The sequence below is a fragment of the Lepisma saccharinum genome, chromosome 6, assembly GCF_977018435.1.
Source record: "Lepisma saccharinum chromosome 6, izLepSacc3.1, whole genome shotgun sequence".
Classification (NCBI taxonomy): Eukaryota; Metazoa; Arthropoda; class Insecta; order Zygentoma; family Lepismatidae; genus Lepisma; species Lepisma saccharinum.
The window spans coordinates 27,066,373-27,090,111 of NC_139234.1; the positions used below are offsets into that span (position 1 = coordinate 27,066,373).

The following is a 23,739-nucleotide window of genomic DNA, read 5'->3' on the forward strand; positions in this document are numbered from 1 at the left end:
AAACAACAACACAGTTTCAGGAAACCTTTTATTGGCAACAGGTACAGCAAAGGTTCAGCTATTTTTCAACATAGCAACCACCAGAATTGAGACACTTGTCGTATCGTGGTATCAACTTTTGGATCCCACTGTCGTAGAACTCTGCCGCCTGTGAATGGAACCAGCGTGTGACAGACGTCTTCAGCTCTTCGTCGTTGCCAAAACGCTCACCGGAGGACAGGAATTTCTTGAGGTGCAAGAAAACGTGAAAATCGCTGGGAACCAGATCAGGACTGTAAGGTGGATGATCAAACAACTCCCAGCCAAATTCCGTCAAAACAGCTGCTGTGCGTCTGTTTGAATTTCTTCTTGACCGGAGATCCACCATGCCGCCAATGCGTTGACTGCTGCTTGGTTTCCGGGGTGAAGTGCGAAATCCACGTCTCATCGCCCGTGACGATCCTGTCGAGGAAATCATCGCCGTTATCATGGTACCGTTGCAGGAATGTCAGTGCTGCTCCTGAACGTTTCATTTTGTGTTCGGGTGTCAGGTTTTTCGGCACCCACCTGGCTCACAATTTTTAGAACAGCAGGCGCTGCGTGACAATCTCATGCAACACGGATCGCGATATCTGCGGAAAAAGGCTACTCAACTCCGTAATCGTGAAGCGACGGTTCTCTACGATGCGCTGCCGCACCAGCTCAACCAGATCATTAGTGATGAGGGACGGACGCCCACTGCGCTCTTCATCATGGACACTTTGACGACCTTCCGAAAACTGCCGACACCAGCGACGCACCATCTGCTTACTCACAATGTTCGTCCCATAGACCTCACAGAGCTGACGATGAATGTCAATTGGCGCAATGCTTTGTGCATTCAGGAACTTTATCACCGACCGAACCTCGCATGCGGCGGGAGAAGGGATACGAGCTTCCACTTCGGACCACTGCTGCCTCGCTACTGGCGCCGGGCGGGATCTGTCCGCCTGGCATATGATTGATACGTTTTAGCTCTGCTGCGCATGCGCAATTTACACGGCTCATTATGTTTACTTTGACGGGGAAAAAAATAGGGAAGCTTACTTTCTGGATGCGCCTCGTATCTAAAAATACGAAAACAGCGGTTGCGCTAAAGGAGAGGTGGAGTAGGGGAGTTCCTAACAGTGCAAATAAACTTTATGATACATGATAGGCTGGCTATAAGTGCCGTTAACCACTTGGCTCTGAGGTAGGCAATTGTTATCAGAGCTTTGGGTTTTGAGTGACCTCAGATGTCAACCTCTCCTCCATACAGTATACCCTGGTGAAGGGTGTGCAATCTGGGCTCTCAGCCAGTATAATCCTCTGTGTGTGTGTGGGGGGGAGTTGTCTTAACAGTTATGTCCACGTGTCTGTAACTGTGCTTTAATTATTTTCATCGTTGCGAATTGCGATTAAGCAAAGCGACGAGAATGACAAAGTAAGTCGGTCATGAACGCTTTGCGTGTTTTGTAATGTGGAAATGCTGCTTAATGTTGATTTCCTCTCATAATTATGGGGAAGAAATCCCCAAAATTGAATGTGTGGTACTGAATACGAATCAGTATGTCTGTTCCCGATTAGTCAGTCTGAATATAAAAGGAACGTAAAACAAACTTTTTCATCTTACTCTTGGGGCCTTCCTAAGGAAATACTAATGCTCTCGTTATGAAATCGAGGGGTCCTGGGCTCGATCCGTTCGATCCGCGCTGGAGGCACATTGTACAGTGCTTCGGATCCCACTTTATACTGTACGTCCAGCCCCGATTAACTTGTTTGACCATAAATTGAACTTTGGCTTCGTCGTCTTACCGTCGTTGACGTCTTACTTATTGTTACGAACATGCTTATTCACCCCAGATTAGGATAGATTGAGTGGCATAAATTCTGCGAATTCTTGTCTGTAGAATGCAGCGCTAATATGTTTGTTGTTCAGCTTCACTGACGTTTACAGCTAAGCCTTTCGTGAGATAAGCATAGCGCGAGTCATCAAATTGTTTTTAACTACTTAATCCGTACAACCACGTCATTGACGACTGAGTGAATCAAGGTGTATCAAACATTTACATAACAGTACTATTGAGATGTGTTAGTGTGCATATTTTTCTTCCTTTCCTGTTGGTATAAACATTGTTTCAGAAACATGTATTCTTTGGTGGCTAATACAACTCTTAAATACGATTGATCGGTCTGCGTGCTACGTCAGAGCAGAGCTAACCGATGCCAGGCACGTATAAAAAATTCTGTTTCCTTGCCAGTGAAGTTTTCGATAAACGATTTGGAACAAACCCCCCTCCCTCCCCTCACCCACACATTGTAAAAGATGATTCATACTTTAATTGGAAAGTTGTGCCCTTTATCTTGCCCCGTGCCACGAAGGCAGATGGTGGGCGTGGAGGCGGGGCTCCACACATTCTCGATTTTTACCATAGCGGAGATGCTGTGATCAGCGACACGCTCCGGCCACCTTGACCGTCATGGTCGCCTCTGGTACGCGGGGACATGAACAGGAAAATTCCCACTTGAGATGAAATTTAATCTGCGTCCACCGCGTGGCAGTCGGGTACTCTACCGTGTAGACCAGAAACTAGTAATTCGGAACCGGCAAAAGATATTACATAAACTTGAATTTGTATGGATGTATTTTTTAGTGTCGATGATTTCCCACAAGTGCTTTTTCAAACAATAGTTTTTTTTATAAAAAAAATAAATTTAAAAATCTGTGAACTAGAAAGCACCCACTCCCAAACGTTTGCCTGTACCAAAAATTTTACTCTCAAATGTCGCTTGTTATAAAGGGATCTGTTAAACCGTAACCAGTAAACATTTATAATCAACCTCTGCATTGTATGCAGCGACGTTGAACATTTATGTACTTTGTTTTAGTTTCGAAAAGATTATCCCGTTACAACGTCAGTGTCTCAACCTGTATACAATATTTTCCATCATAGAAGAAGGGTGGGCCTCCATGATAGTGAAGTGGCTAACGCTGTCACCTTGTTTTGAGGGGGGGTAACGAGTTCAATTACCAGTAAGGACACATTGCACAATCGTTCGGATCCCAGTGTGAACTGTACATCGTCTCGATTAGCCAATGCGGACATGGAGTGACTCACGACAAAATTTGCTAAGAGGAAACAGTTTGAGTATATGTTTCTGGATATTTTCGACATGTGACTGCGACAGAAAAAATAGTGGGGGCGGAAATATTTCGTGGGGAGACATTTAATGTACCATACAAAAATGCTAATTTTGGACTAGAAGAGCGTTTATTTAATGAGTTTTTCTTGCTTGCTGCGAGTGGGAGAGTAGTCGACCGAGAAGCGTCCGCCTCCGCTGTCCCATCTAGCGCCGTCACTCTTGAGCACTGATAATAGTTAAGTTATACGTGTTTACAGAGGAAAAAACCCTTATGGGTTGGGTAATAGCTCATAAAAGAAACTACAGGGAGTGAGCAAGTGCAGACGGCAGAAGCGAGGTCATGTGGAAAGGGTTTATGTTGACCACGAAAGTGATGAAAGTAGTACGAGAACGCAACAATTAATTACGAGGCGCATCCAGAAAGTAAGTTTCCCTATTTTTTTTAATTTTTTTTTTAAAAAAACAGTTTCAGGAAACCATTTATTGGCAACAGGTACAGCAAAGGTTCAGCTATTTTACAACATAGCAACCACCAGAATTGAGACACTTGTCGTATCGTGGTATCAACTTTTGGATCCCACTGTCGTAGAACTTTGCCGCCTGTGAATGGAACCAGCGTGTGACAGACGTCTTCAGCTCTTCGTCGTTGCCAAAACGCTCACCGGAGGACAGGAATTTCTTGAGGTGCAAGAAAACGTGAAAATCGCTGGGAACCAGATCAGGACTGTAAGGTGGATGATCAAACAACTCCCAGCCAAATTCCGTCAAAGCAGCTGCTGTGCGCCGAGCCGTATGTGGACGAGCATTGTCATGGAGGAGAACAACACCTGCAGTAAGCATGCCACGCCTCTTGTTTTGAATGGCACGTCGCAATTTCCTTAGTGTTTCACGGTAATGCTCAGCGTTCACCGTTTCACCTCTGGGGAGGACGTCAATGAGCAAAATGCCCTTCCTGTCCCAAAACACGGTGCACATCACTTTCTGTACCGACAGCGTCTGTTTGAATTTCTTCTTGACCGGAGATCCACTATGCCGCCAATGCATTGACTGCTGTTTTGTTTCCGGGGTGAAGTGCGTAATCCACGTCTCATCGCCCGTGACGATCCTGTCGAGGAAATCATCGCCGTCATCATGGTACCGTTGCAGGAATGTCAGTGCTGCTCCTGAACGTTTCATTTTGTGTTCGGGTGTCAGGTTTTTCGGCACCCACCTGGCACACAATTTTTTGAATTGAACCAGCGTGTGAAAGACGTCTTCAGCTCTTCGTCGTTGTCAAAACGCTCACCGGAGGACAGGAATTTCTTGAGGTGCAAGAAAACGTGAAAATCGCTGGGAGCCAGATCAGGATTGGCTGCGTGACAATCTCATGCAACACGGATCGCGATATCTGCGGAAAAAGGCTACTCAACTCCGTAATCGTGAAGCGACGGTTCTCTACGATGCGCTGCCGCACCAGCTCAACCAGATCATCAGTGATGAGGGACGGACGCCCACTGCGCTCTTCATCATGGACACTTTGACGACCTTCCGAAAACTGCCGACACCAGCGACGCACCATCTGCTTACGAGGGTGGTTCAGCATGCTCCGCCCCTGACCCATTTCCATTGATAGTAGAGACCTGTAATTTTATATGTAACATTGTTCATTCTTGAGACTAATATCCACAAAGTTTCAAGAATTTACAACAATTTCTCTCTTTGTTACACGTTGATGATCAGTAAGAAATGTAGCCACATGTGATACAATGGAATAATCTGAGGTCCGAGCAGTGATAAAATATTTACTCAAGAAAAATCTAACACCGAAAGACATCCATGCAGATATGGTGTGAACTCTTGGAGACTCTAGCAACTCATATGATCCAGTGAAGAGATGGTGCCGTGAATTTAAATGTGGTCGGGAGACCTGTGAAGATGAGCATGGTGGTGGCTCATCTGCAACGGTGACCACAGCAGAAATGATTACAAAAGTGCATGACATGATTTTGGCAGACCGGCGAGTGACTGTCCGCCATATAACAGACACATGTGGCATCTCAACTGGCAGTGTGCATTCAATTTTTCATCATCAATTGTTAATGGAAAAAATCTCTGCACATTGGGTCCCGAGAATGCTGACGGTCAACCAAAAGAGGACACGTCGTGTGAAAGTCAGAACCTGTTGCGGACAATAAAGGCTGACAAGCCAAAGTTTCTGAAGCGATTTGTTACAATGGATGAAACGTGGGTTCACCACTTCGATCCCGAAAGTAAACGCCAAAGCATGCAATGGAAACACCCCCAATGAAATTCAAGGTTCAACCATCAAAGGGCAGAGTGATCGCATCTGTGTTCTGGGATGCAGAAGGAATCCTTTTGATAGATTATCTCCAACAGGGAAAGACAATCACAGGTGTTTATTTTGCAACCCTAATTGAAGAATTACGTACTGCCATCAAGGAGAAACGCCGCGGAATGTTCGCCCGTGGTGTGTTGTTCCATTGTGACAATGCTCCGGCCCACACCTCCCAAGTTGCGGTTGCTGCAATTCATGCAGCAGGGTTTGAAATTGTCCCTCATGCCCCTTATTCTCCAGATCTGGCCCCCAGTGACTTCCACCTGTTCCCGAACATGAAGAAATACCTTTGTGGAAAACATTTTGCCAGTGATTCCGAGGTTATGGATGTTGTGAATGCTTGGTTGCAGAACCAACCAAAATAATTTTTTTCTCCTGGGATTGAAGCACTGGAAGGCCGATTGGAAAAGTGTGTTAATGTTGCAGGGGACTATGTTGAAAAGTGACAGTGATTTGGTTTTCCTACGAGGGTTCCTTCTATGTCAGGGGCGGAGCATGCTGAACCACCCTCGTACTCATAATGTTCGGCCCATAGACCTCACAGAGCTGACGATGAATGTTAATTGGCGCAATGCTTTGTGCATTCAGGAACTTTATCACCGACCGAACCTCGCATGCGGAGGGAGAAGGAATACGAGCTTCCACTTCGGACCACTGCTGCCTCGCTACTGACGCCGGGCGGGATCTGTCCGCCTGGCATATGATTGATACGTCTTAGCTCTGCTGCGCATTCGCAATTTACACGGCTCATTATGTTTACTTTCACGGGGAAAAAAATAGGGAAACTTACTTTCTGGATTCGCCTCGTATTAATCGAACGTCATAAATAAACCACTTTCCTTCCACCTTCTTTATTTTGTCCATTCAGACGCCGATTCCCTCTTTGCACTCGGCTTCTTTGTACGTTTCCGACTCTAAGTTCGCTGCAGGTTTTATGCTTCATTATTTTTATTTTGCTCATTTTTGAAGCTCTCCTCCATTTTAGACCAAATAAAATGTATTCTCTCCTTTTTATCTCAAGTCAACACCTTCCAAGTTTTTTGCTTTGAAATTATTCAATCGTCCTCTCTCTTTTTAGATTAATAATATAAACAGACTCCACACTTTGTCTAACATGGTCGACTTCCCCCACTTTGATGTGTGAAATGGAGGGCGACCTCCCCTCACTTTGATGTGTGAAATGGAGGGCGACCTCCCCTCACTTTGATGTGTGAAATGGACGGCGACCTCCCTTCCCACTTTGATGTGTGAAATGGACGGCGACCTCCCCTCCCACTTTGATGTGTGAAATGGGCGACCTCCCCCCATGAAATGGTCGACCTCACCCCCCACTTGGAAGTCTTAAACGAACCATTTCCTCCCGTAAGTGTGCAGAAATAAGATCAACATATGATAACATTTCAGGTGTACTCTGAACAATAATGTTTTTCTTGTCACTTAGCTCACTGTTCACCATATTCTTCAGTATTACATGAAACTCTTGTACCCATGATACTTCACAGCACATTGTCAAAATATGTGCATGGTTAGTTATAGATTATTGTTAGCTTAAATCTGAATAACTTACTTCTGTTAAACTTCATAAAGTGCATTATGCCACTTTTTTTTATTGGAAGATTATATTTTCAGTATTCTGCAAAAATTGGAAATAGTATTATCAGATTTTCTTCATAGTTTTAAAATGCAAGTTATTAAAATAATTCTTCATGATACTGTACTAATAAATAATATTTTGCCAGCTGGTCTCAATGATGGAATGTTTAGCGTAACAGATGCAAAGCCACATGTTGCAGGTTCGAATTCTGAGTAAGGCATGGCTGTGTTATTTTGTTAGTCCCTTCATCCTTTTCACTGTTCACCACTTATCCCAGATAGAACAGTGATGTAAAAGGGAAAGATTGAATTTCTCATTTCTTAATATTTCACAAGATTGTGTATTTACTAAAATTTAGGATATTTCCTGTTCTCCAGTCTGTTGGGCTCATTCGATTTGCTTTTATGTTGTCATACTTTGTGTATTACAAGTTTTAAAGTAAGGTATAATATTAGTTGTGTGGGTTGTATGGGGGTTTCCACCACAATCCAAGCTGTGGGGTGTCTGGAACGTTAGTGCCCAATTGGGAATTTTTCGTACAGTGTCCATGCATGTATGTGCTCTGAGGTTTACCCAGCCTTTTTTTTTTTCAAATTCAAATTCTTTATTTGCGTGGGCGAGGTTCAATTTGTACTGTGGAGGGGATAAAAGCAGTCAGGACATGGTGCTGATAACTTCACCTCCAGTATAGCTAAGATTGAAAATCTGTCATCAAGTCATCCCTGATTTGACTTCATGGCATGCTGCAATTCATAGGATATAGCTTGGTTGTTTTTTGTGTTTTATATTTATTAAAAATGTTGACAGTTTTCCATGTTACTGTGCTCATAATAACAAAATAACAATAACATTTAACCTGGATCCTTTATTAACAAACAAGTTCATCACATTGATAATCTAAAGAAAAGTGTTCATCGGGAATAAAATTGTAAAACAGGATTCCACTGCAGGTACAGTTTTTTAAAAATGAATATTTTCCTCTGATAATATGGTTCATTGTTTACTAAGTGTCTGAACTGATGTATGAATTTTTGTGAAAGATTTATCTTTGCCAATTTTCAGTTTATTTTATTTTTCAGGTAAAAGCAAAGAAGCTGAAATCAAAAGGATAAATAAAGAATTAGCAAATATTAGAAGTAAATTTAAAGGAGACAAGACTTTAGATGGATACCAAAAGAAGAAATATGTATGTAAATTATTATTTATTTTCCTCCTGGGACATGACATCGACTTTGGACACATGGAGGCTGTTAACTTGTTGTCTTCAAATAAATATTCAGAAAAACAAATAGTAAGTTCTTGAAATATCTTTGAATTAAGTTTTTAAAATACATTGAGTGACAATATGCATGTTTTTTTAAAATTATTTTACTTTCATGAGCAGTGACATTAGCCGCCTGTAGTGGACTTAACATCTCTCTTTGTGGTGTAAACCCCACTCTGGAGGGGATTCAAGTGTCTACTTATCAAATGTGCAGTTATGTACAAAATTATCGCCACACAAGAGCAACTGTGAAGTTTTTTGTTAGAGTGTGTGTCAGTCTTGTGAGGAACAATTTTGAAATTGCCTTCCCGGGAAGAAAAAGGAATAAGTAAAATGTACAAAGAAATATTTGCAGTCAGTGTTATACACATTAACCAAAGTGAATAGAATGCTAATAAAATATCTTACCATTATGGGCCTACAGTCATGCAAAGTTAAGTTATAACTTGTTGGAGAATTTATTGCATAAAGAAAAACTGTAACATGCATAGCAAAAAAATAATTGATGCTGACAAATATACTGAATATATCCTGGCCATCCGCTTAATTTTGTATAATTCATGTAACGAGTTGCTTATAATGTAATTATGTGCAGCTAAGCTGTGCTTTGAATGCCAGTTCATAAGTTGTGAAATACGCAGTGTTTTTGCTATTGTCTTTACATTTTGCAAGAATTGCCCCCTCTGCATAACGATGGTACTATTAGAAGGTGAACACGTGAACCAAAAGAAAGTGTGCATACGCAGTGAAACCTCCGATTTTTATATTTTTCAGTCAACCAAGGTGAAACACCTTAAATTAATGTATAATGTGGGAAAGTGTAAAATCTGGGAACTGAAGGTCGGGGTTCCATTGTACCTGCTGGCATTCATGTAAGGCTGTGCACAATACATCAAGGAATGAAGGATGTCTTTGTGAGGGAGAGGGCAAAAATATCCATTAATGTGTCTCCAAAGACTTGTGTTAGTTTCTAACTTAGTGTTTTTACACTGTTCCTAATTATCTTGAAACCCTGATAAAGTCTGGGAATTTTGAAAATGCATTGAAAAACCTGGAAAAGTCAAGGGAAATCAAATGCTTTTATGTAGTTGCCAGGATTTGAGAATGAAAATAAATTTAACTTTTTCTTCAATCAGTTTCTTGATGGGAGATATTCTATATAGATTTTTTAGTTTATTTAGTTTGTTTTTAACAATATTGAATATACTTTATTATCTTGAGTATAAAGTGCAATTTAACACATTAATGAATCCAGGAATTTGTGCCAAAATGTATTGGATTGTAATTTAGTTGAAAACTCCCAACTTGACTGAATTTTAAAATTATCCTATATTTTGTTTAAAATTGTTATAATTAGCATTTGTTCAATAGAATTTTCAACCTGGAGAGTATAAATACATTTTAGGTGTATGAAATGATAAAAAAAAATAGGAGATGGGTGTTGCAAAAAATTTTGGAGATGGTAGGGAGATTTATACACTATGTGGAAGAAAGTCATTGGACACCCCGGTTTCAACTCTGAAACGAACTCCTCATGGAAAAGAGAGTACAGACGGGTATATATACGGCAGGAGGAGGCTTCTCAGTCAATCGCAGATAAAATGACGGACAGGAAAGAGCTTAGCATGTTTGAAAGAGGGATCATAGTAGGCTGCTCCATATGAGGCATGAGTATACGTAGCATAGCTGATGCCCGACAGGTCCCTAAATCAACTGCAGCCTTTGTCATCAAGAAGTGGAAGGAAAAGGGACACTGCAGCAATGCACCACGAAGTGGAAGACCCACGAAATTGGACGACCGGGACAGGAGAGTGCTGAAGAGGGAGATTCGGAATAACAGGACCCGTCCGATGCATTCGATTGCAGAAGAGTTTCAAAGTGCGACCAATTTGACTGTTTCGACCAAGACACTTCACAAGGAGGCCCATGCGCTCGGTTATCATGGTCGAGCAGCTGCCCACAAACCCCTGATAACAAAAAACAATAAACGGCAGAGACTACGCTGGTGTAAAGAGCGGAGATACTGGATAGTGGAGCAATGACGGAAGGTCCTATGGAGCGATGAATCACGCTTCACACTGTTTTGATCAGATGGGAGAGTGTAGGTATGGCAATTACCCGGAGAACATCTGTTACCCGAGTGTGTAGTGCCCACAGTGAAATATGGTGGTGGTGGCATCATGTTCTGGGGTTGTTTCAGCTAGCATGGTGTGAGTCCACTGGTACTGGTGTATGGCCACATGACGTCTGCATCCTACCAAGATATTCTTGACAACTCCATGCTCCCCATGTTGTGGCGTTTCCATGGAAACGAAGAATGTGTGTTCCAGGATGATAATTTGACTTGTCATGTTTCCAGGGCTACCACAGAGTGGTATGCAGAAAATAATGTCACCCACTGGATTGGCCTGCTCAGAGCCCTGACCTCAACCCTATCAAACATCTATGGGACGAACTGGAGCGCCAATTGAGGTCGCGATCGCCTCGCCCTTCTACAGTTCCAGGGTTGGTGACTGTACTGCAGGAGGAATGGCGGAATATCCCACTCGATGTACTACACAATCTTGTGGCCAGTTTACCACGATGTGTAGCTGCTGTTATCGCTGTCAAAGGCGGACCGACCTCCTATTGATTGAAAGAAAACTGATGGTATCCGCTGACATGTGGTGTCCAATGACTTTCTTCCACATAGTGTATAAATCACTGGTCTATGACTTGAATTATTGTCTAGAAGTAATTTCAGAGTGTAGTACATGTATTAATGTTTTCAATTCTTTTGTTCCTTAGGGCTACCTATTTATTTCAGTTTTAGTAAATACAAATAGTGACCTCATAAAGTTAATCATCCAGAGCATCAAGAATGACTTATCATCCAGGTAAGACACATTTCATCATTAAAAAAAAAGTTTCAGCTTTAGTTTTGCACGATCAGTCACTACTTCTTCATAAGTTTGCAATAAAAACAGTTGAAATACTTGTTATTGATGATTTAATGCAGAGTTTCCTAACTTCAATGTTATTGCAGTGTTAGTTCATTAGTACTTTTGCCAGTATTAATAAGTGCTTATACAGAAAAAGGGACTGCATGTTAGGCACCTAATTTACCAAACCAGGATATATCAGATGCAATTTTTATTAGTGATAAATTGATATGAAATTTATCATTACCAATAACCAATATTCTGCTGATCCAATATAAAATGTTGCTAATGTTCCTTGAAAATTGGTTGATTAACCTCGTCAATATTCGTAACCAGATGACTGTAGTTAGTTTTGATTTGTAAAAGAAACTGTATATTTAGACATTTACTTTACAAAACGAAGACACATATTATGTATTTATATCCATAATAATTTCAATATGGCACTTTTAAGCTTAATAGTAGGCTATTTCTAAGTATATCATATTGGTACAATTATCAACAACTTTGTTAATATGCCCATTTTAGCTGATACGAATTCAATTGTCCCATCCGTACTTTTGATATTCATAAAAAAAAAGGAATATGGTAGAATGGTACCCTCAATTACAGGATATTCAAAGACATATTGGATGGGTAAAATTGTCAATTTATCATACACCAATATGCATCAGTTGATACCCTTAAAGGCTCAACTTGGCATTTGGCCGACACTGGGGCAGCTTTTTTTTTTCAAATTTTCCTCTCCTTTCAAAAAAACACTATGATATTCCAGAATCTGAACAATTCTGCTTATAATTTCTTTTATAATTTGCTTTTGCTCTTGCCTACATATTTTCAATAGTTTCATGGGTACGTAAGTCTTATTGAAGTAGTGATAATATCCAGGCAACAACAGAAGAAAGTTGCATGAAGATTCACGTGAATGCTCTAGAAGAAATTCTAAGCAGATGCAATTTTTCAGATTCCGGAATATCATAGCGGTTTTTCTAAAGAGGAAAATTCGATAAAAAGCTGCCCCAGTCCAGCTGAGTCTTAAAAGTCAGTGTGCCCCATCAATTTTGAGCTTCTGCTTATCTTAATGCTTGGTGCAATCACCTTTTGTTTGAACACTCTCAGGTTCGATCCCTGGTGGGAGCTCCAAAATATCAATGTTGATGCAGCATTGCGAGGACAATTTGCGAGCTAGTTGAATGAAATAGTAACAAACTTCAGTGTAGAAAGTCTGAGGATTGCAGCAATGGGACACCCTGTGCTGACCACATGCCAGCCACTGTCCTTGTTTGTTTATAGTTTTCATTGCATTTGATAAAGTAGTGGTAGGGATGTGACAAAACTGATATCCAACATGTCTCGTATCTGTATAACATATGATTAATCACTACCCTTCAGCATTTGCATATAATGGCATATGAATATCTATCTGCATAATTACCGCTATTATTTACAATTCTGTCAATTTAGTAGTATTCTTTCTTGTTAATACAAAGGATAATTTTCATGTAGCCACACTTCTAAATATGTAGTTCTCCTAAGGCAACACAATTGTTTTCATTAATAGGTACACTTGTCAGTATAGGTAAATGTCCTTATGTGCTTACTCTGGAAAGCTGTACAAATGCATTAGAAGAGACCAGAATATATGTAGGTTTTGTTAACAGAGACTGTAAAGACTTTTGTCAGTGAACATTCCCAACAGTTTCTCTGTATTTTCCATTGCTTAGAATATTTCTTTCGTACTTCCAGTTTTGTTACTATATATATATATATATTTTCTTCCCTAGGAACCCTGTTCATGTAAATTTAGCACTTCAGTGTATAGCAAACATAGGGAGCAAAGAAATGGCAGAAGCTTTTGGAAATGAAATCCCCAAATTACTTGTTTCAGGGTAAGTGTTAATTTAACGTGTGTGTATGTGTGATAATTATGAAGCATAAACAGTAGCAAATGAGGCAACAGGCTTATATTATGTACCAGCTTGATATGTAAGAATAAACTTTGTGACAGGAAAACCTCTCACCTTTGTTTTGCTAAACAACAACAAAAAAAAAAGTGGGAATGCTGATAATTCTTGTATTGATGAAAAGGAGCTGAGTAAAAATAAAGATCGGGGATGATGTTCAGCAAGGAGTTGAGTTATAAAATGAGAAACATAATAGTAATGTTAATGATTTGGTACAAAATTACTACTCATAAGTCTTGTGTTTTAGAATACATGTACATGTTTATTTACATACAGACAATTATCTGTATTTTATACTAGGAGGTTTCTGAAATAGTGTTTTTTAAACATCCCCATCTTCCCCATGAATATCAAATTTAGCTTTAGTTCTGGATTCCGCATACCTTTGCCCGTAGTTTTAATTTACATTTAAAAAATGTCCTCTTTTCCCAGGGACACGATGGATGTAGTGAAGCAGTCGGCTGGACTGTGTTTGTTACGGCTTTTTAGGACATCACAAGAAATCATTCCAAGTGGCGAATGGACATCGAGAATTATACATCTACTAAATGACCAGCATATGGGTGTAGTGACAGCAGCTACAAGCTTAATAGATGCCCTAGTGAAGAAGAACCCAGAGGAGTATAAAGGTTGCGTTAGTTTAGCAGTCTCCAGGTTAAGCAGGGTAAGTGTCCCTCATGCAAAGGTATTTGTAAGTTCTAATTTTTTGCAAATGATTTTACCTTCCTGGGAATTTCTATTGCCATTGAAAAATCTGTGATGCCTATCAGAAGAGGGTAGATGTGTGTACACTAAAGAATGGGAAAATATGCATTTAACTAAGTTGATAGCTAATGGCTAGACATGCATATTTCGTTTTTGACAAACATGAAATGTGAAATAACGTGGAATCTCATTTTTCAAGGCGTGAGGTATACGAAGCATATTTTTAAAGTAAGTTCCGTTTTGCAATTAGTCGCAGTTTCGCACATGCACGTTGAGGACCTGCATGTATGGGCTTGCCACAAACGGCAGTATGCAACAGTTTGCCTGAGTAGGCAGTTGTTCAGGTGTGGTTATAATGCCTCAGAGGATTGAAAGTCCCGCGGAGTGTGACTGTCATTCGTTTTCTGAGTGCAAGAAACATGAAAGCAGCCGAAATCCATCGGCATATTACAGAAGTGTATGGAGACATGAGCGATAGCATGGTAAGAAGATGGGTGAGGACATTTAAAGATGCACGGACGCTTTACGATTTCATCTTTATCTACGGAGTTTCCGGAATTGTCGTTCTGTATGAAATTGTGACAGTACCCTTAAATTAAAAATACGCATCACTGTGGGTGCAGCAGTGGTTATCACATCAGGTGGCCGATTTCTATGAAGATGGCATTCAGAAGCTGGTCGCATGATATGATAAGTGCCTTACTGTAGGTGGCAATTATGTTGAAAAGTAGACGTAGGCCCAGGCTTTCATGTAAAGTAAAAATAGAATTATTACAACATGTGTCCTTCTGTTGATGTAATAACAAAACTGAACTTACTTTAAAAATATGCCTCGTATTTTCCTACCATGTTTTGTCACAAAATGCGAAATAAACTCTTAAACATGAACACTTCATAAAGTCTGGATTATCCTGTGATTTATGCAAAGCAGAAAATTGATTAATTCTTCTGTAAACATTTGAGAAACATAAATGGATTCTTTTTACACAATAATAAACTTAATACTCTGACAACTGCATAAATGTGCTGTTGGAAAGGAAGTATTTATTTTGTGTAATAAATATAGCTTTTAAATCAAATGTGGGATTATTTTCACCATTTTAGCACCAAATTGTCATTTTGTGTACCACTTTTGATGAACTCCCGTTTCATTATCTTGGCTGTTGGTCCATGTGTCACATTTTTGTTAGCCTGTAACAATGCTGTTTTCGGAATGTACATGAAAAAGAAGTTGACATTTAAGTGCACCTTCCGAAAAGAATTTTACAACCCAATAAATAATGTTGATCCCGATTATAAAGATGTTAGAGATTCCTATTGGCACAGACAGTGAAGGTTTCAGCAAACTGGCAGTTTTGCTTCTAAATAATATAGTGAAAGACAATTTTACATTTTCCCACATTATATATCCCACATTATCCCCATTTTAAGTTGTTAGCAACAGGCATCTGAAGAATGTGTATTCAAGTCTCTACTACATTATTTTTGGAGGTAGAGTAATATTTCTTTGTAATGAAGGGCAGTAATTTGCAATGTATTTTAATTTTGATTTTTTCAGATAGTTACTGCAAGCTATACAGATCTACAAGACTACACGTACTATTTTGTGCCTGCTCCATGGTTATCTGTAAAACTTTTACGTTTACTACAAAACTACACACCTCCAGGTATGAGGAATAAAGCAATGTAGCATGATATGAATGCATTATTTTGTTGGGACTGAATGCTTCATATTGAGAACATAACAGTGAATCATAATGGAACCATTTTGCCTGTCAAACTGTATGTTTTTTCTCTCTATTTTGTTTGTATACATGCATGGTTTCGCATGCAATGTTAATTGGACATTATCCATTGTCTAGTGTTGAAACTATCCTTATTCTAACACTACGTTTCGAGAGAGCGCCTCTTCTCTCTTCTTCAGGTGAAATTTGTTTTGCTGGTAGTGGGAATTGAACCTACGACAGACCTGTTATTTTTGCTACAAATCCCATTGCTCCAACTAACTACTGCACAGCACTCCCAAGAATTCTGTACTAATTTTTTCCTCCATATATGCTACTATTTGTAATTTTTGAGGAGAGGGGACCATATGTGCTTGAATTCTACACTAATAGGGTTTTGGACCATTGCTATGATGGGTGATTCTTTGATTTTCCTTAGTTCCCAAAACAATAGTTTATAAGGTCTCCCCTCAAACATTACAAATAGCAGCATAAATGAAGCAAAAAATTAGTACAGAATTCTAGCAGGCACCGTGGAGTAGTTGGTTAGAGCAATGGGATTTGTAGCAAAAATACAAGTGTGTCGTTGGTTTAGTTCCCACCACCAGAAAAATAAATTTCACCTGAAGACAAGAGAAGAGGTGCCCTCTTGAAATGTAATGTTAGAATAAGTATAGTTTAAAGCACTAGACAATGGAAAATATCCAATTAATATTGCATGCTAATGTAGAACCATTGTCACTAACATCCAGAGAATTATTGTGTATCTTTTCGTCACTGATTTACAGCCTTGTTTAACATTACTTTTCATTAGTTGAATTCAAGTACTACTATTTCTGCTCACATATTTTAGAAAACCACACATCCAGTTTATCTTCATTATGCAGCTTTCAGACGAAAGTTTGGGCAACTGACACATGTCACTTGGAAATAAAATAAATGCAACCTTTCATACCAGCACTGGTTGCTTGTGAGTCACTTGGGCTGGGCCTTTTTCTCAATAGTGTTCATCTTGTACCATCAGTCTGTTGGTCCTCCATGTGCAGTGAATGCTTCATAACAGATGAGAGGAGCTGGTGTTGCCGGTGTCATTTTGGTCTGAAAACTGCCTGTGAACTATGAAGACAATGTCAACAATGACCTTAATGGCTAGCTTGGTAGGCAAAGTTTCCCCCAATTTAATCATATAAATTTTAAGTGGATACAGATTAGTACGGATGAAATTTTAATTATTGTCAAAAATGAAAAACTCCTATAGTGAAGATTTTTTCGGTCTATCAACATTTATTATAAAGCATATAATTGACATAATAGCACTTCCAATTACATATCTTATTAATGGGAAATTAAATGATGGTATTTTTCCTGATAACCTAAAAATATCTATAACAGTCCCTATCCACAAAAAGGGTGATAGAGATAACCCTGGTAACTACCGGCCTATATCCCTTGTTCCAGTGTTTTCTAAAATTATAGACTACTGTGTAAAAAAGCAATTGACCCCTTATTTTGAACAGAATTCACTTATTAATGTAGCCCACTTTGGATTCAGATCGGGGCTATAATGCGGTAGAGATGGTCGTAAATGAGATAATTAATGGTTTCGAGTCTGGCTCATATACATGTACTACTTTGATAGATTTAAGTAAGGCCTTTGACACAGTTGCACATGAAATCTTGCTTAAAAAACTACAGTATTATGGAATAAAGGGTATCGAACTATCCCTTCTTAAGTCTTATCTCACTAATCGGCGACAGATAGTAAAATTTGATAATAAGAAATCTGATGAGCTCTACGTTTTGTCTGGTGTCCCCCAGGGATCAGTATTAGGTCCATTTTTGTTTTTAGTTTATATGAATGACCTACTTAATTGCCTACTGTATAAAACAGCTATCTATGCTGATGACACTACCTTTATTACAAATGATCATAGTATTCTTAACCTTAGTATCAAAAATAAAGAAATGTTAAATGCTTCCTCTTTATGGTTTAAAACAAATAGCTTGGTGTTAAATAAGACAAAAACAGAAACTCACTTTTTGTACTTAAATAACCCACCATGCACCTTAAATAATCTGGATTATGTAAAATTGCTGGGCATATATTTAGATACAAAATTAAACTGGTCAGTTCATACCCAGGAAATATGTAAGAAACTTGCCCGTGTCTTATATGCATTGCGGAAATTAAAAAGGTATGTAAGTGAGGAAATGATGATCTCTACGTTCTTTTCCATTCACACTTACTGTATGGAAATTTACTATGGGGAAACTCTACAGGTGCAAAGGAAGTCTTTAAATGGCAAAAGAAGGCTATACCTTGTATTTAAGGAGTACAGGATATGGAGTCATGTAGGGAATTCTTCAAGGAATACCGTATTATGACAGTGCCCTCTATAAATATTTATCATAGTTTAATGTACATAAAGGAAAACCTCCCCAGTTTTAGGTTGCGTTCTAATGTACATGACTATAATACAAGGCACAATCTGAATATAGAAATGCCATACGCTAGACTATGCAAGACTCAACAAAATTTTAAACACAATGGAATGAGATTATTCAATTTGCTACCAGCTTCTATACGTAATTTAAAAAAAAAAAGCAGTTTGCTAAACACATTAATAATATATTAGTACGATATTGTATATATAGTGTCACGGAATTTGAAGAACACTTCCGTCAGGGCCTGTAAAATGTAAATGTCTACTCATAATGCATCACAGAGCTGTAAAATGGGTTTTTGTACATGACTTGTATTGTAATCAAAATAGAGTACTATTTTCCAATTGCTTTCGCTGTAATAAAACATGTAGTTTAATTTGCAAACTGTATTGTTGAATGTGTAATATTTTAATATGCATTTTTTAATTTTCTTTTCTTTTGTAATTTTTATATTAGTATTTATATACTTATTATGATGAAGTCTATTGCAATCATGTTATCTAATGACTAATAAAGCATTCTATTCTATTAAGAGAGTTGTGTGGTTTACTTGATTAGCATTGTTGCAACTTGCTTTGGTCAGTACATTAATGTTGTTATTCATCTCATTCAGAATATTGTTTTAAAAAAAATAACATTTTTTCCTTCTTTATTCCACGTATTTTATTTTAGAAGATCCTGGTGTTCGAGGGAGATTGAATGAATGCTTGGAAACAATACTCAATAAAGCACAAGAACCTCCCAAATCCAAAAAAGTGCAGCACTCCAATGCTAAAAATGCTGTTCTTTTTGAAGCTATTAGTCTTATCATTCACAATGACAGGCAAGTATCTTGTGGTAACTTTAATTTTGATAATTATCACATGTAGTATCTATACTGAACCAATAGAAATAGGTAATGGAAAAATGGATGGAAGAATTCATGCAACATGATTGTATGTGAGAACATAGATTATTGTATTGTATTGTTCGTATTGTATTTTTCTTTTTACAAACTTTGTATTGTATGACATATTCCATACCCATGGATATGGGTCAACAGAAATAAATAATTTTATTATTGTTAATTTTTTTTATGCCTTCTGCAAAAAGTATTACTATTACTCTTGGTTCAGTCTACATTTTTTGCTAGTGAAGTTCAATCCAAATTTCACTTAACAACCATTCCGTGACATGGCAGTTTCACAGTGATATTTGCTAGTGAGCGGAAGTAAAAACAAGCCCCCTGTAATATTTCACAATTAATAAATAAAAATAATGTAATTTAAATTTGGTCCCCTTTATTATGATCACCCTGTATCAGTGAATTACACAAGGTAATCTACAAATGCACCTTTAGCACCAATTAATTCCAACATAATGAACATTCGTACTTAGGAACTAATTTATATAAACTATAAATTTATCCCCTCTCTTTTCTCTCACTTTGCTGGAAATTCATACAGATTCATGCTCTGAAGCAAATTTGTAATGAATGTGGATTTCAGAGTATAGTTTTAAATCCAAATAATGGGACTGACATGTCCCTTCATCCAATATACACCCAGGCATTTCCCCCCACTGAAAGAGTGTGTCATGATTAATACGTATTCTTAAATAATATTTAAAAATGCTAAAATTTATTGTACTTACGATTAGTGAGTAATATATTATTTCCGAACAACGTTTCGGGAAACCACTGTTCCCTTCATCAGGTTCTATTTTGACTATCTAAAACACTCCATAGCCTCGTCAAGTCAATTCAAAAGCCAGGGAAAAGGATATAGGTATGACTCTGGTAAAGGAGGAATTTAGAAAATTTGCCAAAACCTATTAAAACTTCCATTCCCACACTACTGTTTAAAACCACAAAAGTTAAAAAATCAATCTAAAAGAAGCATTTCAACTTAAAAAGTTAAAAAGGCACGTGCCATTTCACTTTCCATTGTTAACTTCAGAATGCCTTCCTTATTGCATTATATCGGACAAACGTGTAGGAGTATGGATATAAGATGGAGAGAACATGACAAAGATATAAGGGAGGGAGTTCCTAGAACAGGGCTGTCTGAGCATATTATTGAAGAGGGAGATGTAAGAAACGGGAGGTTGTTCGGAATGAAAATAAACAGATTAGTAGGAATGTGTATGAGGCTGCCTACATTTGCAAGGTTAGGGATAATAAATTGAACAGGGAGGATGGAAATGTGGACAAGATTTTGATTGGGATGTTTAAAAGATGGGAAAAGCACGAGTAAAAAGAAATAGGTTTTCATGTTACCCCGGACGTAATTCGCGAGGCTCAAGAAACACACAACTTTGAATACGACGTGACGTAAGCAGGAAGGGGAAATGTAGGGGAAGTATGTAAGAGGGGAGCAAAAAGCAGACAAGTTCCTGCATTCAGCGAGAAGGCATTCTGAAGTCACCATGGGGAAGTGAAATGCTTATTTTAGATTGATTTTTTAACTTTTGTGGTTTTAAACAGTAGTGTGGGAATGAAAGTTTTAATAGGTTTTGGCAAATTTTCTAAATTACTCCTTTACCAGAGTCATACCTATATCCTTTTTCCTGGCTTTTGAATTGACTTGACAAGGCTATGGAGTGTTTTAGATAGTCAAAATAGAACCTGATGAAGGGAACAGTGGTTTCGTGAATCTTTGTTCGGAAATAATATATACTCACTTATCGTAAGTACAATAAGTTTTAGTATTTTTAAATATTATTTAAGAATATGTATTGTTCTGTAATTGTGAGTAATTTGCACAACCATAAGTTATGAGTTTATGTCATGATTAGTACAATGATATCTACAATGTTACTATCCAGAAAGCATGATCCATTGTTTACTGGGGAAAATGTAATGCATTAGTGCAGACCACTGATCTATGAGGCGTATTCATAAAGTAAGTACCGTTTGCAAATATTGCCGCTGTAGCGCTGCAATCGCGACCGTGTGAGTTCTCACTGACGTCCTTCATCTGTTAGTAAGCCACAGGCAGTCGTGGGAGCAGGTCATGCTTTTTCTTCGTAGGTTTATGAAGGTTTGAAAAATTCAAGAAAATCAATCTGCCCGCCGACTGTGAAGTCCGGTCTGATTCGTTTTCTCAATGCAAGAAACGTGAAACCGTTGACATCCACCATCAACTGTGAGAGGTCTTTATTTTTGATGTTTAAAGAAGGTCGTGAGACAGTTCACGATGAGCCAAAGAGTGGTCGGCCATCTGTTGTGACCGAGAATTTGGTGTGCACTGTCGACGCGGAAATTCGTGAAAACAGACGCTTCACAATATCGTTGCTTTCCATGGAATTTCCACAAATTTCAAGAAAACAGTCCTGTATGAAATTGTGACATATCGCCTGGAATATCGAAAATTGTGGTCAGCGTTTTGACGAGGATGATGACGTTGAAGCAGGAGTGCATGGATGGCTTTCATCACATGCGGGAACATTCTATGACGATGGGATACAAAAATCAGTGCCACGCTATGACAAATGCTTGAAAAATGGTGGAAACTACGTAGAAAAGTAGTTGAAGGTCTGTAGAATGCAATGCAAATAAAAAAAAAGGTACAGAACTATTTTACTTTTATTTCTTACACCCTTTCGGTACTTACTTTCCGAATATGCCTCGTATTTTGAACCAGTTTAAACTTCAAATCTTACAGCATAAAGTCCTTTACACCTTTGGAATGTTATTTTTCTTTTGAAATTACATGACAAAATCCACAAGTTTTTATCACGTATAAGCCCTTTAAGTGGCTAGTATGAACATTTCTCTATATAAATGCTTCGTGAACAGTCAATATGTATAGAATCACAGTGAACAATTTTGATCTTTCACAAGATTTCGGTGCACAATTTCTTACAATGTACTCTTACAAATTACATAATGCTGATGAGGGAGAATGTATTCTTAAACATTGTCCTAGACTCTAATTTTCTACAAAAAATATGATATATGTTATGTAGCAACATTACAATCTTTACATCTATAATTTCAAACAATAATAAGATTTTACATCTTTCGGATTACACAAAATGTTGTGTAAATTTTCAAATTATTACTCAGTCCGTGCAATGTAACGTATACTTCCTTTTCCTTACTTTCTTCACGCGAACTGTGCAATAATTATGTCACATGACGTCGCTGAATTTAGTTTAAATGTAATGTGAATATCATATGAAATGTAGCAGTGACAGGGTGGCTACTCACTGGGAATTCCTTGAATTCTGGGAATTACGCGTGAATTATTGGCTCCGGGAATTCTGCGTACATTTTTCTCCGTAGACATGAATAATCGCAACTTTATTAATTCAAATCCCATTGAATTTATACATATTTTTTCACAGTTTAGCTTTAATTTCTATGAAGGAAGAAAAAGAAAGCTGTGTGGAAAATAAAATAGAAATCTCTCAATCCGTTTAGTTCATTAGTGTCCTTTGAAGCACACACTATCTCACGGGCAGAAGATTATTGCAAGATAATATACCTTGAAGTAAATTTGAGTTTGAAATTCTTATATAAAAGTAACATTTTTTCTAATATTAGTATGGCCCAAAACATTTGTGTCTTTTAATTGCAGATATATTTAGTCTGAAAATGTGAAATGACAAATTTAAACTCCACACCTTAAATTTTGTGTGTGTACCGTTTAATTGAATTAGAATTTTTGAATATATTTGAATCGCACAGATCTTTTATATTGTTAATATTATTTGTATGTGTGAGAGTGGTGAGACATGGTTATACATATGGTTGATATGGAGAAAGATTCCCTTGAAAACTGGGAATTATACTTGAATTTTATCATGGTCCTGGAGTAGCCACCCTGAGTGATCACTGAAATACTCTCGAAGCGATTATAAGCATGTCAAATTTACTTCGCAACTGCTTCGGTTGTTTTAAAAATGCCTATTCAATATGGCTGCCAAAAAAGCAACAAACTGTACACGCATGTTGGCTATGCATAGCAACTAATATTAGTTCTCGTCGTTTACGTATATTATTTCAGTAACGTAAGCAAAATCGGTAGATCTACTATATGTGAAATAATTTCTTGTCTGCACTTTTTTTGTTTTTAATGGAGGCGAAAGTTGTTACCTCACAATGGTGGCTATGGCAAATCTGCTTTTTTCTGCAAACTTCGTTCAGCAACGGTTCACTCCTGGGACCACAAATAACGAAAATACAATGTTCAAGGTTCACTATACATCTCCGTGATAACTAGGAACAATAATGAGACTTGTTTCCACGTCTCCCACGTCTTTCCTCTATCCCTGTCGAAGGTTTTTACACAACACTTCCGCCAGCACTCACCCTCGTTCACTAAATTAAAGCTGAAACTTTACAATTTACACTTGTATGCGAGAGATAGAATTCTTATTTACACTTTTACATGAACGAAATATCATTCATGAACCAATTACCTCCGAATTAAAGTGTAAACATTCTAAATGCATTTGTACCATACACATGTACAATTTGCAAGATATAGTTTGCCAGAATGAAATATCACAATGACCATTACCATAAGTGTAACATCAATGATATTAACGGGATTGATAAAATAAGTTATTTAGAGTTTAAGTATGTGTAGTACAATGATAATGTCTGTTTGCATCTATCCACATTAATGGCCACATATATTCAACAATTGGAAATGTTGC

The 23,739-nt window shown here is 38.1% G+C and overlaps 1 protein-coding gene across 6 annotated transcripts in view; it reads left to right on the top strand.

Moving 5' to 3' along the window:
* The window catches only part of AP-2alpha (adaptor protein complex 2, subunit alpha), a 162,500-nt gene that overhangs the window by 106,808 nt on the left and 31,953 nt on the right, over window positions 1-23,739 (top strand). For 5 of the 6 annotated variants that reach the window (XM_083123669.1, XM_083123674.1, XM_083123675.1 and 2 more), the window contains 6 exons: window positions 8,150-8,361; window positions 11,122-11,210; window positions 13,040-13,144; window positions 13,652-13,883; window positions 15,483-15,591; window positions 18,766-18,916. In XM_083123669.1, coding sequence (XP_082979795.1) covers window positions 8,150-8,361; window positions 11,122-11,210; window positions 13,040-13,144; window positions 13,652-13,883; window positions 15,483-15,591; window positions 18,766-18,916 — 898 coding nt within the window. The remainder of the gene's footprint in view (window positions 1-8,149; window positions 8,362-11,121; window positions 11,211-13,039; window positions 13,145-13,651; window positions 13,884-15,482; window positions 15,592-18,765; window positions 18,917-23,739) is intronic. The other variant, XM_083123671.1, reaches the window with a different exon arrangement.